The 18,251-nt window shown below is 40.6% G+C and overlaps 1 protein-coding gene across 1 annotated transcript; it reads left to right on the forward strand.

Moving 5' to 3' along the window:
• The first annotated feature begins 384 nt into the window (after window positions 1-384).
• Window positions 385-7,030, forward strand: LOC134540052 (uncharacterized PE-PGRS family protein PE_PGRS46-like). Its single transcript, XM_063382504.1, has 3 exons — window positions 385-448; window positions 3,214-3,449; window positions 4,777-7,030. Exons 1-3 carry the CDS (start codon window positions 440-442, stop codon window positions 5,558-5,560), a joined length of 1,029 nt encoding a protein of 342 aa, XP_063238574.1. The 5' UTR covers window positions 385-439; the 3' UTR covers window positions 5,561-7,030.
• The last annotated feature ends 11,221 nt before the right edge of the window (window positions 7,031-18,251 follow it).

Consider the following 18,251-nt stretch of genomic DNA (forward strand, 5'->3'; position numbering starts at 1 on the left):
TGACTGTCGTACTTCAACAGTCAGGCTCTGTCAGATAATAATAAAAGTTAAATATAGTACGAATAAGACTTCATGGATATCAGAGCCTGTAAACTTCAATCGGAAAAGAAGGAATGGGTTCTCGTAGAAACACAAGCCCAGCGCGAGTCGCCCTGCTGTCATTAAACTCAGTTCAGGGGTTTCCTACTCGGATTCGATTGTCTTCGAAAGCGATTGGCAAATTTCAGGTCACGCCGAGGCTGATAATCTCTCGTCCAAGGACAGAGATGATTCCCGCGGCGAAGAGAACTAGTGCAGTTATCTCTCACCCTAACTCCCCACGCCACCCACCAATACAAAGACAAATGATTCACCACGCACGCGTTATCTTGACCGCTATAAATACCGTCGCCACACTGGAGCTTGTCACATCTCGCCAGCCGACTTCAACCAGAGCAACATGACTCCGGTAGGTGTCTGCATCACACAGTGGTAAAAATTTGCTGTTTCAACTTACCAAGAACACTGGTCACAAATTATCCAGTGATCTGAGTAAATTTACTACTATCATCGTAAATTTACCGACACTGACTTCGCTTACTTTGAACTTGGTATAGAAGCAAAAAATTTCAAATTAACCTTTGTTTTTAAAAACAAAATTTTACCGCGATGAAGTTAATAAACGGTGTAGTTTCTACGAAGCTTCTGTTATCTAAAATAACGAAGAACTGTTCGTTTATTGCCGTTAAATTCCTCGTTGGGAAGTCCGTAAATTTGTTGTAAATTCTAACAGAGCAGTCGGTTTTATTTTCATTTGAGACATACTCGTAATTTCATAAACGGATTAGTAATGTTACGAGAATCAGTGGTGTATAACTCGTTGATGTATACCTCGGAGCCGTACCAGTGTAAATCCAAATTAGACAAATTTTGGATCCATTGTAGTTACGTATTTTAAAAGTTAGTTTTCTACCGAACTATTACAACGCAACTGTACCAAACAATTTTCCTAAACATTTCGTTGTACCAGACGAACATTTTTTATTAGTGGCTATTGAAATTAATTTCCTTGATTTTTGACCACATGTAAAATATGAGCGTTAATAGATAAAATAGTTCAACTTTGAAAAGAAAATTTATAATAATTTTAACTTAGAAGCCTTTAGTTCTGAGGAAATAATTTTTACATCAATTATGTTAATATAGTATTTTCATCTTAGCATAAGAGTAAAATAATATCTATTACTAGACATAATTATTTACTATTTCTATGGTTAGACGTCTGAAGGAAAAACTTTTAAGCTGTGGTGTATTTAATAAATTATAATATTAAAATTATACGAAACGTATGAACATAATATATGAATAACGCCAGGAAAATAAGGTTTAGGTACGGGCCTTTTATTGGTCTGCATGTGGCACTGAACCAACAAACTATGTGGTTGGTACATGACGAATTACTACTGCTGTTGCTGTCCTATTGCACAACCTAAAATACTCCGTTGATTGGGCTTAGCTGGATTAGTGGTACTTAAGACAAACAGTCGTTGCGACATTTCTAACCGTGATCAGTACTTGTAGGAATGTCTGATCTTTGACCTATATTGCATTTTATTGCATTCTTCATCGGGCTTCGGGGAGTTACGAATGGTGATAAGACGTTTAATTCTAGAAATTTCAATCTGAATTTCCATCTGTGAGAGGTCATGACTCCTGCGGGATAAGGTGCCTGCAGCCAGAGGTGTCGGGGCAGTTGCCGGCTCTAGTATCCGAGCCAGAATCCAACAGGGTCACGTAACGGGTGCCTCTCCGAATCACTATCTCCTCGTGACACCAAGAGTGTTGAACAAAGCGAGCTCTTCCCGGAAGTCCTCGTCCCTCGACATCCTCAGGTGTGTGGAAAGAGGCATCAGGTGAGGCGGAAAAGCCCTATGTGCAGGCAACGGCAGAAGTTTCTAATATTAACCTGGGGGATCAGCACTGTCGGGAACTCATGCCGTCGGGTCCATAAAGGCTTTGGCTCACTGTGTAGAACCAATGGTGTAACGGGAAAGACTAGTCTAGGTGTGGCTTTTGCTGTGGAAACGGAAGCAACCAGACTGTACGCTTTTAGCTCCGAGGGGCTGGCCCTACGTGCCCGAGACATCTCCTGTGTCCTGGACCATTAAAGCTGCCGCGCTATCTCACATGATAATCGACCCTACGAGCTCCACAAGCACATGAAGAATCCAGGCAGTAGTTCAGGGAGACCCTTCTTGATGCTGGGAGTCCCCACTACTAGCCCGGGTCGCACGTTGGGGACTCGAACTACCAGTTGCTGGCTCTGATCGCTTGGAACATGCCCTGAGGTGTATCCTCCCCTCTAATGGCAAACGCAGTTAGGAGTGACCTAGCTCCGGTGCTGGCCTGGACAGCTAGTTGAGGTTGGATGCACCTTTGACAGATCACAGGTTCTCTGGGACACAGGTAAGCCGAATGGTTAAAGGAGGGGTGGTTGGTTCGTTGATGATGAGATTGGTTGCCTCGACCTATCATTGTAGCTCAAATGCTTCCAAGTTTTTATGAAATCACATATGCGACTCACTGACTATCTTAGCTACACAAATTCTTACTTATTTCCGGAAGAGCTAGATAATTGAAATTTTGGCATAATTAAGGGTGTTAACTTGTACTGAACGGAAAAATTTCTAATGGTTAAAAATTTTAATATTCAACCCTTCAAAAACATTTTTTTTTTCAAATGGTGAACAACTTATTATTTAATTGCTGTCCTAATTCTTTGCAGATTTAGGTCGCATAAAAATAATTCGTACCAGTAGTAAAAAATATTGACGTAAACACATACAGGGTTAATTTTGAGACTACTTTTGACGTATCTCCAGAGTTGGCTTCAGACACAGGCAATTCGGGTAATGCGAGGACCCATTTTATTTTAATTTTCCTTGGTTTTCTAGTTTTCTTAAAAAAAATTAAATTAATAAAAAAATGAACTGTTAAATTGTGACGGGCATGTCTTCCTAAGTTGTTTATAAGAGTTTATATTAAAATTACCAAAAGTATAACTTCGGAACGTCCTTTTCTCAGGGGAGCTTTCCTTCAACCATCGCAGGCCCAAGGTAAGGGGCCCTCTTAGGTAAGATATTCCGGCCAATCAAAAGTAAATGGGCAAGGGACCTGCAAAGTTTTGAACAAGTTCCAGTCTGTGTATTCACTGGCGTTCTTTCCTTCCCACAGTTGGCACTGCTGGTCCTGGTCGGCGCGGCGGTCGCCGGGGGCGCCCCAGGCTCCGTCTCTGCTCCCGTCGGCGGACCTGGTTTGCTCGGGATCTTGGGCCGGCTGCCCGGAGCCGAGGTCAATCCATGGATTTCCGCGGCTAACTCAAGCGCCGGAGAGCGCGTCTCATCAGGCCCCCAGGTGCTCAACCCCAAAAACGACAGCGTCAACAACGGAAAAGGCAGTTCCGCTTACGAGTGAGTATATCATGGAGGTTTTTGTTTACGGAATTGCGTGTCTGTTCTGAAGTTGAGGTCAAATGGTTATCAAATCTGCAAACTTCAAAAGTAAAAAAGTTATTTTATGTTGAACATTTCGCATGGGCATTAAAAAATTTTATATGAGATAATTTAATATTCAAAGTAGGAACAGCCATGTTGAAGTATAAAATAATAATCTATATGGCATTTACGAATAAGTTTGCTTTCAAAACTTTAAATTTACTTTTCTTGCTAACTAAAAATAAAAATTTCAATAAGCTGATACCTTTTTATAATATGTGTAGTTGGAAAAATCACTAAAAATACCGTAATAATATATTTTATCGCCTCTTTTTTGCATAAGTAGAGTGTGTTTAAATAATTTATTATTCATTTGCATTACCGCAACATATATTTTACTTCTAAAAAAGCCATAGAATTTTTAAATTTTGGTGTTGAAGTGCTATGATTCTTAAAACCTTTTTGGGTTCTGGGTTTATACCGTGTCGTTTGAATCACGATATACCTTGAAACTACTGCAAAAAATGATGCAGAAATGTCAGACATAACTTTACACGTGCCCTAAAACCCATGAAAATGGAAAATGTGTTAGTTACCCTGGCTACGAAATACTACAATATTGATATAATATCTACATAATTAAGAAAAGTTATTAGGTTAATATTGTTATAAAACAGAAATAACAGAAATTTAGACATCACACCAACAAGCACCACATAACACAGAAATGTAGCAATATTCACCTCGAAAAAATAATTTTAGCCATTAAAATATAAAATTCAGTTAATAAACAATGGTTTGATTTTCATTTCAAAAACCCGAAAACTTATGTAATTAGTAAAAACAATTTCGTAGTTTCTATCTGTGATTTTTTTTAAGTAAATAAAATAATTTTTTAGTAGATTCTATATAGCCATGGGTAAAAACACGCAGATAAACATCACAATCAAATGTACATAAGTGTAATGATTTTAGTCTTTCAACATTGCATACTGATTCCTTTAATTTGCAGTTATTTGTTAAAACTACCCTCATCAGTTAATGTTTCATAAATATTTTAAGTGTCTGAACACAAATTGAAGATCAGCATAATTGTCCGAGATAGGTACTGATTATTTTGTGTGTTTTAATGTTTAACGACGATGAAGATTAAATACACAAATTTAAATGTAGATATATCTTTTTTGTAACACCATTATATCTTGGATCTATTTAAAGCACTGGCAAAAGCTGTAGTCGGTGCTAACTCGATACACGAAGGGCACTCGTGTGTTCACGAAGGAGTTTTTTGTCTGCGCCGTAGATACGCGACCGCCAGCGGCATCAGAACGGGTGAGATCGGAGTCCGGAAGCAAGCTGGCGTACCCGGAGCCGTAGCCGAAGTGGGTCACGGTTCCTACACCTACACCGTCGACGAGAACGGCTTCCAACCGCAGGGCGCCCAAGAGCCCACCCGGCCATCCATCCCGGAGGCCATCCTCAGGTCCCCGAAGCAGAATGCCACTGAGGTCTCGGCGGCCGCGCGCTACCAAGGAGTCGGCACTTCCAGAGCCACATATGGTGCGTCCAGGGCCGGTTTCCCCGGCGGATATGGTGCGTCCGAAGGCGGTATTTTAGGCGGATATGGTGGGCCCGGAGGCGGTTTCCCCGGCGGATACGGTGGGTCCGGAGGCGGTTTCCGAGGCGTATATGGTGCGTCCGAAGGCGGTATTTTCGGCGGATATGGTGGGCCCGGAGGCGGTTTCCCCGGCGGATACGGTGGGTCAGGAGGCGGTTTCGGAGGCGTATATGGTGCGTCCGAAGGCGGTATTTTCAGCGGATATGGTGGGCCCGGAGGCGGTTTCCCCGGCGGATACGGTGGGTCCGGAGGTGGTTTCGGAGGCGTATATGGTGCGTCCGAAGGCGGTATTTTCGGCGGATATGGTGGGCCCGGAGGCGGTTCCCCCGGCGGATACGGTGGGTCAGGAGGCGGTTTCGGAGGCGTATATGGTGCGTCCGAAGGCGGTATTTTCGGCGGATATGGTGGGCCCGGAGGCGGATTCCCCGGTGGATATAGTGCGTCCGGAGCCGGTTTACCCGGAGCTTAAGGCGATCCGCTGCTTTCCTTCAAGCGGCCCGGCTTCAGCGCCAAGACCAGCTAATCTCGTACCCCAAACCTGGCAAATAAAGAAACCGACACCACATATGAAGTTGTTGTTTTTCGCAAATTAAAAGCTCAGTATTTTTTCTCTTTTCTCGCTGTCAATCGTCTCATTTATAACCTCTTTGTATGCTACACCCACATGTTCAGTGACGCGACGTCTGTCTGGTACGGCGATGGGTACAACACATTTATTGTATACTCACCCCGAAATTTGAACTGTCGCATAATACTAGCGTGATTTCGAGAAAGTTCAGGTTTTTTTTATTTTCTGCTTATCCTTTTTACTAGATAACTTCTATATATATATATATGTGTGTGTGTGTATATATATATCAACTGGTAGATAAGGACAGAGATTGTTCTCATCCTGTACTCCACTCAGCTAAAACTTTCCTGGCACCTCTGCACAGACTTTGCTTGAGCGCGCGATGCTTCAGTATTTTAGTTCTGGTTGGTCGGGACGTGACAGTGTCGTTTGGAATCAAATCTCGGGCGGATAAAATTATTTCAGTAGCCTTCAATGACGAATGAAACGATCACGTTTCAACTAGTTACTATTATGTGGGTCACAATCCGTGAATTCACTGTAAGTGACCCTGATGTCCCAAAAGTCATTAGTAACGCTGTTTATTTGTACATGTAGTTTTTCTTAATTTTAAACAACAATTCCGTTGATCAAAGCATCGTATGGGAAAACTACATCTTACTAACATGTTATAATTGTATGTTACATGATATATTCGTTAGGATATTTTTTGTTGTTTTTCAAAGGTTTGGTATATTATGTTTTCCTTTTATGGAAATTAAGATAAACCATGGTCAGCGGTCTCTAAACCATCATCAGAAAACTTCGCATACTTCTTGCCTGGTGTAAGGCTCATTACTGTATTTCGCTCTGGATCTTAAAATAAACAATAAACGTTTCTGTGTAAAAAAAATTGCATTACAAAATTGCCGTTAAGTACCTGAAAAATTCGTAGAGAAAACGCATACATCAATAATTCAACCATTTCCTTAGTTTACATGTTATAAGAGTCTGAATATTCAAAGGCTTATTCGTAATGCAAAAATAGAACGGGATTAAAATCATGAAGTGCTTTGCCATTGTTTATTGAATTCCTCTTATAAATAATTCTACGGAAAATTCAAGATGATTATAACATCCAACAGAATGAATGATACTAATAAAAACTAATATTGTAAATAGCCTGTAGCAATCGAAGTCTGAATGGTTTCTGTGTTGTGTTACACAGATTTACAGTTATCTTTCATGTTTCATTGAACTAAATGTCTATTTCTTAGAATGTTTATATATTCAATTTAATTGTATATTATTATTGTCATTTTACTTATATTATAAATGTTATTGTACTATGTGTGAAATGAAATAAATATATTTACAATTTATGCTAAATATGAATTGGAATGTTATTTATGTCAATACCAAGAAAATATAACAAATCTGAATTCAGTGAGCTAAAACATTTTCCTTAATTTGTTTAATACACTTAAGCAGTGCAAGTGACTGTATAAGCTTATTATTGAATGGTAATAAAATACTTAAAAAAGAAACATAAATTATTTAATCATCTGCAGTCAGGCTGCTACAACATATTATAAATTAAATTGCTCCTCGATAAACGGCTACGTTTGAAGAACAAAGGAATACGTTTCCGTTCTTTTTGAAACGAATGGTTCCGCTTTACACAGCAAGAAATCACTCTTAACATTGTGGTTGCTGATGACGTAGGTTACTCAGGCACTTTAATTACACACAGAGAAAAATACTTACACAGTATCTGATAAATGCCCAACCCTGTAATTTTACTTCCTAAGAATATTCTGTCTTACAAATTAATGTTTTTCAAACAATATTTATTCATTCCGTCGAGTTATTTAAAGTTGTAAAACGAGTTAACTATCTAGACAGAAATAAATTATATTATTTGTCTCTAAAGTTTAGTTAATACAAAATTCGTGACTGAAACCTATTGTCTCGTAGAATTACCTTGCAATTATCAATATTTGAATCTGCTAAGGAATCTTATACGTCTTGAGTAAGCTTGGAGTTAATCAAGACATAGTGCCGCATGTATGTGGTTAAGTGTCTACACATCTACAAAAAAGATTGTGTACATTTAAAAAAATCCTTTGTGTGTCAGGAGCCAAAAAATAAATTTTGTAATACTACAAGAAGGATATTGTATATTTGTGCAATATGTTTATTGTTGCATATATAAAAAAATTTATTTCGAGGTAGTACTCAGTAGAATAAACCGATGTAATTTGGTGATATTTCACAACTATTGATAATTGGCCGTAATCTATGTTGAAAAATAATATGTTTATCAACAGTAAATCTCAATATACACTTTCGTTCGTACATTAAACCTGATAGAAAATTGATACTCTAAAACAATGAATTTGTAAATAAATTTTTATATTTACTTTTTTTATGTAATTTAGTGATACATATTGTATTTGGGGATATTATAGTCGAGGTAATTTGGTGACAAAATTTATTTTAGAAGTATAATTCTCTGAAGTAGCAAAATCATATTTATGTTACATAATATACACACAGTAACACATAAACTTCCAACTATATGTTGTTATGACATTAAAAAATATATATATAAATTTTTATAAGCTCACTATTAAATTGACATGTATAAAGCATACATGTGAAAACACAATCCAGGATTTAAATAATTAACATTGATAATTGAACATAATTACTAAAAACATTGTTATATTAATTATAAAATTCAACCCCCCCCCCCCCCCCGCCCGTAAAAGGTCATAATTATCGTCGTTGTATCAAAATGTTTATGTAGAAAGCAAATGTAAAGAATCTTTTTTACAGAAAAGTTTTAACCCAAATTTCTACATTATTTAATGGGCACAGTTGTCACACATATAATAGGTTGTGTCATCAAGTTAAGTTTGACACATCTAGTGGTATGGTACTAAACAAGGTAGTTTAACTATTTATATATTTAATGTTTTACCCTTGCGATTCTATGTTGAAAACATACCAAGCTAATTAACCTTTCAAAATTTTTAACATGATTAACCACATTAAGATTTTTAAACTCAGAAAACTTTTTTTTTTGTTAATTCCTTAACATAGTTGCATATTTAGAATTTATACTGAGTAAAAATTTTTGAAAAATATTTATTTTATGTTATATTTATTTCAGTTAAATTTCAGGTGCGTGTTAGGGATACACCTAGATGCGTCTCAGTCCGAAGCCTATACGCGTAGTGATGTTGGATATTAGCCATGCAGGGAGAGGGTCGCATTCATCGAGTGGTCTGTGCTGGGATTGGCCGGCCAAGTCTTCGATTAGCGCCTAGACTAACACTCATATATTAAGAAAAATGCTTAGTTTGAGATAAGTAAAACCATGAATGGACACAGGGAAAACCCTGGGCACAGACATGCGGGATGTGGGGGAACATGCAGGAGTATGCAGGAGACAGAGGATAGTCTGGACGTATAGTTGGACAGAGTAGGAAAGAGTCTGCCGTGCGGGGTTTTGGGAGCTTGGACTTGTGGTCGTGAAAATTTTACCAGGGACAGCTGGCTCCCCTGGTGACGAATGGCTGCACTGGCCACTCACTCCTCTGCCACTCAGCACTCCAGCGGTGGGCGTGGCGGAGCGCCCTCGAAAGGAGACGGAATCTTCTCGAACTCCCGAACGAGAAAGGCGCTTTTCTCATGGATGAACCCCGCATTACTTATCTTTCTTTCATTCCCTACTTTTCTCACCGCGAAAAGCGACGAAAACACGTCTGTGGTCATCACAGCGCACCGGGCATGCATATGAAGCGGGCCCAGTAAGAGGAGGGAGGGGGTAGCTTTCGAACTGGATCGTTACCTCAACTCGCCGTCTCTGGCCTTCTACTCAAATGTCATTCCCCCCATCCATACTAGCGGGTGACGGCGCGATTTACTCACTGCCAAATCGGCGCAGCGACCTTCTTTTCTTCCGCGCGGACACTTTGTTCGTGTCATCCTGGAATTCTTCGTCGGCGTCACGTAGTCAGAGGTCACTACGGACGGCCACATGTGACTAACGACAGTGAAGGGAAGTTGGGGAAGGAATTAAACCTATTGTAGGGATCCTTCCCTGAATCCGTCTGGAATGGCTTCCGTAGTCCTAGGATACTCTTAAATAGGAACCAGGATGGCTTGACGAGGATACACACCTTCGTTACTCCTGAATAAGTCAGATGTTACACATTTACACTATCTCTCTCATTGTGTCATTTAAGAACTATATCTAGGGGGTGTGTATTTTTCGCGAAAAAAAAATTAATAAAAATTTGTTGTCTCATTACACTGCAACTATGTATGTCTGTGCTAGCATGAAGTTATATCTCCACGGCAATTGCCACATTACACAAATTCTTTCGTACACTCACGAACCATGCCTTCGTGTAACTTGAAGATATTTTTTTAATTAAAAATACAAGTATTAATAGCACAACATAAAGACAATCAGAGTAGTATATAATAGTTCCTCCGGCGCCTGGCTTCTGGCTGTGAAGCCGAGAGCCGGTCTGCCATCTTGGATTTTGACGCCACGGCGGCCATTTTTGACTCAAAAATTCCTCAAAAATGACTCAAAATGACTCAAAAATTCCAGTTTTGAGGAAAAATTTCCCGTTTTATTCCTTAAAAATCCCAGCAGCTAGAAATGTCCATATGTAGGCTTAAGCATCCATGTCTACAGCCTTTGATAAGCCTCTGACGTCATCATGGATTATGACGTTACCGCTGCAATTATAATAGTTCCTCCGGTGCCTGGCGCCGGCGAGTGGAGCCAGAGCCGGGGTCCGCCATCTCGGATTGTGACGTCACTGTGGCCATCTTGGATGGTTGTGACCTTCACCTTTGACCTAGACCTTGACCCCGGCGCCCATTTTGGATCCGCCATCTTGGATCCGCCATTTTGTATGACTTCATAGTGTTTTCTCGAACATTACGGCATTGTGTGTTCCGCCATGTTGGTTGATGACGTCACCGTTGCAATTTCCGTTACACCCGCAATCTTTAAAATCTTTATTTATTATCTGATTTTAATGAAAAAAAATTAAAAATTATAAAAAAATTTAATTAATAAAATTTGAGTAAAAAATAATAAAAAAACATATATTTACGACCCGGAGATCGAAGTCCTCGGTTCGAACCCGACGAGTGCAAAAAAAAATTTAAAATGGTGACAGGCTCCTTCCTCAATGGTGGCTGCAGGCAGACTGACTCCCACCACTTTTTTTCAAAGCATATATATCGTCACCTAGTATGACGTCATGTCCGCCATCTTGTCTTCGTTGCTGGAAGCCATCATAATTGTATCGTCGGCGAGAGTGCGCTGATGATATATTATTTTAATTCTTACCCGCTAGAGTGCAGTAATTAATTATTGCTGTGAGAACCGCCATCTTGAAATTTAGGCGCCATCTTGGAAATCCGTAATTATTTAGCTAGAAATTCAGGAAAAGTTCCAATATTCAATAAATAAATCACTCATTATTTACATATAGATTCGATCGATTCCCGTCCTCGGTTCGATACCCGATCGATGCAATAATTTTTAATTTTATGTAAAAAATAATAATTTCAATCAACCATGTTCAACATTCGTAAAGAGACTCTAAATCCTCTACTACAATCATCCTATCAGACATCAACACCACCATATTGGAAATTCGTAATTTTAATGCTAGAGATTCGGGAAAAAGTTCAAAATTCATTAAATAAATTTGTAATCTATATAATGATTGATTATATCGACTAAGGTCCTTGGTTCGATCCCTGGCCGATACAAAATAACTTTAATATTTTAAAAAAGTACCACAAAAGTGTAAGGTTCGAGAAAATAAAAACACCACAAAATCTATTAAAAAATTTTAATACATTAATTCTACACTACTACAAGTACAAAAAAAATACACAGACAAATTACTACAGTTTTGTGGATTCCTTGATTCAAACAGTCTTCCTGTTGTATGGACCAAGTCTGTTACATGTTCGTAAATGTCTATTCAGTTTATCAGGTCGACATATTGGTACACCACAATTTTCACACAAAGACGAATTATCGACTTCATTAAAAGGACAGTGATAAATTTCGTGTCGTTGTGCACTTTGAATATTTGCCAATGTTTTGTTACAAAATATACAGCTTGATTCCGATGAATGTACAGCCAGTCTATCACAATTCCTGGTGCCGTTTTAATCTTCCATATTGTACAAACTTGCCTAAACACCTGTTGCACTGATATTTAATGCTTTCAGAGTAATTACTACAATTGTGTATTACATAATCCCGTAATTTCAAGTTTTTGATGTTCTCACAGTACGTGCAGTCGGATGATGGAACACCGCTGGATGCTCCTTCCTTCATCAATGACATTGGAACTGTTGACAACCATTGTAACACTGCTGACATGTTAACTTCTGAAGCCGTTGAGGTCTGCTCTGCAGAATATGTTGCACGCGTCGAAATCTCCTGCTGTGCTGAAAGAGCAGGTGTAGCTGTAGACATCGTTGTCATCGTGCTCTGCACTGATGATGGTAGATGTTCGATCCAGGTTGGTCTAGATAGTGGTAATGATGCCATCGAGTTATCAAGAATAGCTAGATACCGGTCTATTATGTTATACAAGTCTAACTATCCGATCCGTTCATCACCACAGTCAGATACGGACTGAAGTTCATATCACCAGGGTCTCACTTATATAGTCTCATCAGCTGGTGCAACACATGAGTCAAATCAATAACCATGTTTATTATACTCGCACTTAACTTTCTCGGAGAATTTTTTATAATGATGATGTAAGGTATCGAGAAGTGAAATTAGTTTATTACATTTTATACACTGAAACATTATTATTTGAGCATTATTCTGACAGCTGCTTCTTTCATGTCGGTGCGCATTTGTAGGTTTATTAAAAGATGCGCCACAATATTTGCATTGATGCGCTGTACGCTCTTCATTAATTGAAGTCTGGAATGCAGATGATGAAACTTCAGCTGATGGTGGTATCACATCTAGTGAAATCTCCTCCAATGTTGACGTCGTCGACGTTGCCAACGGGATCTGCACCTTCTCCGTCGTAGCTGTCGTAAAGGTTCCCGTAGACGATGGTAAACAGTCTATTCCGGTCGACATAACTAAACCTCACGAAACTACCTGAAGAGAGCAGGTCCGTACTGCACCGTGGTCACAGGTGAACTGCGGGTCCAGTCGTCTGAACCTCGCTTATATACCCGCGGTCTACTGGTATACTACATGAGTCAAAATATTGTCTGTATTTAAAATCATTTTTATTAGGTACCTAAAAATTATAGAAATAAAAACACACACAAGTTTTACACATTTATTTATAAAACATACACAAATACACATTATGTTAAGGAATCAAGCATTTTAACAAGCAAAGTCTTTAATGATGCACGCACTGTAACATCGACTCCGGTTCCAACTGGTTCGCAGGCCACGGGATCAGGAACACAGGTTTCCAGCTGGTCAACTTCTGCGACGTCGACAACTCCGACAAGACATGATCGATGACGTCTGTGACCACGTCTACGCCTGGGCTTTGGCTCAGTGCCAGTTGGTACAGATTCACTGCCTGAACTGTGACGACGAGACGCACACCGTTTGGATGTCTGCGTAGAAGCATCACAGGTCGCAACAGGTTGCAACACGTACATGTTTGGTGTTGCACATGCAGACGAGGCGACTACCTCAGCGATGCTAGCAGGAAGGATTGTGTGTGGTCTCATGTGATAGATGGCACAGTTTCCAGGTTCGCAACAATCTACCAGCTGCTGGGTCGGTTCGTAGGACACAGGAAAGTGCGCAAACCGCCCATGCTGAGCGCCTCCATCACAGGTTTCTGTATATGTACGTAGATACCCGGAATCCTAGTAGTGTACTCGATAATGCTGAAGCTAGGTCTTGCGCTCATGTACACGTTAGCAGGATGAAATGTAAACATCTTCTTGCAGGTCGAACGACAACTGAAGGCACGTACGTATGTATGCCATTTATATATGCAGGCTCCTACTAACATTGTGTGTGCCATTTCTGCATCAACTGCGAGTTTGTACAGGCAAAGACATGTTCAAACTTGTCAAGTGGCTGCACGTCGTATATTGCACTAAGCTTGCGCAGGGAAGGACAGCCGTAGTCGGTCTGTAGGTCAACAACTTCAACAGGTGCATCACACAACTTGCTCAGCCATTTCTTCTGTTCAGGTCCGGCGACGTAGATTATTTCGTTTTCAACTAGTAAATCTGAAATAGGGTTTTTCACTTGGTGGTACGGAATTTTTCCTTCGTCCCACTCTAGCCCGTGATAATATTTACATAGCCATTCATTCGACTCCTGCATTGAGCTGTCTTCCGGTCTGAAGCCCGACGATGATGTATCTTGTTTTTTCCGTAGCGAAGCTGGACTTTACTATCCAATTGATACGCTGACTATGAGGCAAGCCAGGATAAGTTTCCAGGCTCCAGGATCGGAATGGCACATCGAAGTTCTTGCCATTTTCTATGTTCTTCAACATCTTTACTCGTTCAACGGTGCTCACTTGGATGTGGGGCAGCATCCTTTCGATAGACTGTAGTGTTAGCGAGACATCTTGAGGGATTTCTGCAGCGGCGACAATTGCATTAATGTGTGTGTTGGCTAGAAGCAGTACGAGCTCTTGTTTCGAATTAATGATTATATGCTTGTAGTCCTCAGCGAAACCAAGAAGCATGGACAGAAGAACACAAATTCGAACTTCCCTTCGGCATAAACCGGAAGCTTATATTCATTCTCGAGAGCCCAACCGGCCATCTTTGCAGCAGACAGTTCATTTGGCGTGAGCGAAAGGTAATTTTTCATAGCAGATGTTATGCCTACATCTCTCGTCTGGTCTACCTCGACACCATTGAGTACATATGTAATGCGCTCGATTAGGTGAAGAATACCATTGCAGGATATTGACGTCGTTGTCGGGTGCGTACCATCCGATTTTGTCAGCGTGTCTCTGTAAAAATATCTTGGTGCTGTACAGCAATGCGTACTTTCGATGGTAGTGCGTACGGTCCGAGCAGGAAAGGCTGGTACTCGTGCAATTACATTTTCATAATGCTGTCATCAAAAATGACCGGATCTTTCACGTTGAGGATTTCGTCTTCCATATTTATTCGGCACTTGTCCAATACTAAGAAGATACTTTATGTTGTCAGGTGTTAAGGCACCGATGTCTGGTAGAGAACTGTTCTTATTCACGACAATACGATTTCTTTTATAATTGTTCGGTGTTACGAACTTTATGCCCATCGCTTCAAGTGCAGACGTAATGTAATTTCTTAGTCTTGAAAATTCACCAATCGTCCTCGCTGGTCAACGATTCTGACGACGACTTCGTGTGCACACTTCACGACGACTGGAACATAAATGACACTTTGCGGTACTTCTACCAGTTTATATCCTGGCGGGACCATCGGCGAAAACTCGTGCAGCATGTTGTTTAGTCTTCCGTTGAGATACGTTCCACTTGCCAAATTACAGTTTATTCTTATGACATTCACAGGCAAAATGTTTACTGCGCGCGTAGATTCTTACGTTCTTCCTGTATCATACACCTTTGATTCGAATCCGAGCATCGTACCTATGGTCCCAGGTTTCGTAAAATCGACATTTTCACTGCATGTTAGAATGCTTTTTTGAGTGTTTGGATTTCCACGCAGTTGAAAGTCTACATCCTGTGGTATCATATCCCTGATGTAATTTGCAATGTCATCAATTTCGTAAGAGCCAACAGGTAACCGTATTTCATTAGCGGTCCCATCGCTTTTCAGGAAGCACATCTTGCAGTTTTCCTCGTCGATATTAGGTATGGCATTATATGTTTGAAAATCTACGAGTCCGATACACCATTCTCCGTCTAGATCCAGAGGCGGGAAATGTACCGCGTGCACTCAGATGTGTGACCTGTCAATGTAAGTGTTATTGACATGACTAATAAATTATCATCACTGCACAACCTTTAAGTAGCAATTTTTATTTGTCAGCTAATTTTTGTTTGTTAAAAAGCGAAGACACAAGTGTCCGCAGTTTGTTTGATTAGGCCTCTTTTCCGTTTCGTAACTGTAAAACATCATCGTGGACCGGCCCAGGTAATGTCGCAGTTCTGGCGGAGGGCGTAAATTACCGAAACTATCGTAGTTTTCGGCCATTTTTCCCGTCTTTACATAAGCCACCCAGTGCGTGCTGCGACCCGCCGACGTGTCTAAATTAATTATGGTGCGTTCGTACGTTTTTTGCTTGCTGGGCAAAGTGTCTCGCATAAACACGCCGCGGAAATTTGGTATTTTAGGTTTTCGAGCATATTTGAACAAATCTATATTGGTGAGCGGACATTTCGGCAAAGAACTTAGGATTTTTTCATTCGTTTCTTTCTCATGCCTCGACCTGATTTGTGAGGTTGCAAGTAGAGTCCTGCGCCGTTTTTTTTTTTTTTTTACCCATGGCAATGGCTTCCATGTTGGCATTGTGTCGCTGTGTTTCTTTTAACTGCTTGCGCTCATTCTTCGAAGTATTGACTGCCCGCACTATACAGCTCGTTGCACCGATGAGGCCGCCGAGAGCACCCAATGCACGCAAAAGCAAAGGAAGAAATACTCCTATAATCTTCTTGTCGAGAGTCTGTAATTTTTGCTTGGCTTTTTGCACGCCTGCACCAGTCTTGCGTTTGGTCTTGCGTGAGTTAGTCTTTGACTTGATGGAGCTGGCTCGACGAGCACCCAGTCCTAATTTCGTCTTTGCCTTCATGATTTTGGAAACGCCCCACGCTGCGATTTTCTCTCCTAGTCCCGCGTTCGACGATTTACTTATATCTTCGGCTTCCTGTGCCAATATCTCGTCGGCCCGGTGTCTGGATTTCAGATCCTTGCTGAGCGAGTAGGCGATATCGTGCTCCTTGCACTTTTCGTCGAAAGAATTAATTCCCACGTCACCGCGAGCTAACCTTTTCGCTAGTTTAGTCCCGGGGCCGCAGAATCTGTAGCCGGGAATGTGTAGCTCGAATGGTAGATTGTTTATCAGCGAGTTCACGAGTCCTGCACCGATGAGTTTTTTGTTCTTACCTCTTCGAGTCATTACATGCAACTGACCAGAAAGTATAAATGTGTTTGATTTTATACAATTACTTTAGTACAATGCATGTCGTCAAGCAAGAAGTGTGTTTGCCCGTGTTCATTACGCAAGACGATGTATTTATTGCGCTTGAATCACGACATGGCTTACTGTTGCCTTCTGCCATAAGTTGCATCATAGCAGGACCGTCAAACTGTGGCAAGACGTGTTTTTACTGAGTTTACTGGAGGAGCCAAACGGTCTTCGGTTCGAGAACGTTTACTTGTATTCCAAGTCGTTGCAACAGCCAAAGTACCAGCGCTTGGCTGTCGTTCTACGCTCGGTGGATGGTCTGGAGTATTTTCCGTTTAGCTATAATACCGATGTTGTACCTCCAAACGAAGCAAAGCCTAATTCCGTGTTTGTTTTCGACGATGTAATGTGCGAGACACAAGGCATAATACAAGAGTACTTTTCCATGGGCAGACACGCCAAGGTAGACTGCGTATACCTGTGTCAGACCTACAGTCGTATTCCAAAATATCTCCTACGAGACAACGCAAATGTCATGGTTTTGTTTCGCATGGACGAACTTAATTTACGCCACGCTTATGATGATCATGTAAACACCGACATGACATTCCAGGAATTCAAAGACATGTGCTCCTTGTGTTGGAAAGAAGAACACGGATTTATAGTCATAGTCAAAGACTGGCCTCTATATAAGGGCAGGTACAGACGAGGTTTCGACCAGTTTATTGCCAAACATGAGTCATAGCATTTCGAAATTCGGTCGTAGCAGTCGAGACTTACGTACTGCTCTCAAGTCTCATGACGGCGATATCCGCAAATACATTTCGCTACTGGCTCAAAAAGTAGACAGTGTGAAAAAGGAATTACTAGAGTATCTCGTTGCCATCGACCAGCATGTGGAAACCTCGGATTCTCGCATTCGCGACATGATCAAAGTATCGAATGCACAAAGACGTGACGATCTGAGGACTTTTCACAGTAGTCTGAAAGCATATCTATCTCACTTGTCAACAAATTAAGTTAAGATTTGGCCAAACACAAGAAAGAAGTTTCTGCGAACGATTGAAAAAGTATAAAAAGAGGTCTTGCAATAAGTTTTCAGCCAGTACAATGTCGGACCTGGCCAGTGACCTTCATCGAGCTATACAGTCTGTTCGTGAAAAATATTTACTTTTTAGACGAACCAGTCTTGCACGTGAGATGGCAAATTAGGAGATATTTAAACCAATCACTAGTCGCCTCGACGAACTTAAAAACAAGGAAGAACCAGCCATCATTATGAAGACAGAAGTTGAAGATGAATTGCCGACTGTAAAGAAGAGAAAGTATGAACCAGATCGAGAAGAAGAGGACTTAACAAGTACAGAGTCTATGCACAAGAAGAAAATACCGAAAAAGGGACATCAATTTAATGCAATGGTCCGACCATACCTGATATCGTTTACGAGCCGGAGT

The sequence above is a fragment of the Bacillus rossius genome, chromosome 16, assembly GCF_032445375.1.
Source record: "Bacillus rossius redtenbacheri isolate Brsri chromosome 16, Brsri_v3, whole genome shotgun sequence".
NCBI lineage: Eukaryota > Metazoa > Arthropoda > Insecta > Phasmatodea > Bacillidae > Bacillus > Bacillus rossius.

Bases quoted from the DNA above. Each gene is read 5' to 3' on its own strand.
- LOC134540052 (XM_063382504.1), top strand. The intron at 3,450-4,776 runs GTGAGTATATCA...TCTGCGCCGTAG, and splicing joins AAAGGCAGTTCCGCTTACGA to ATACGCGACCGCCAGCGGCA.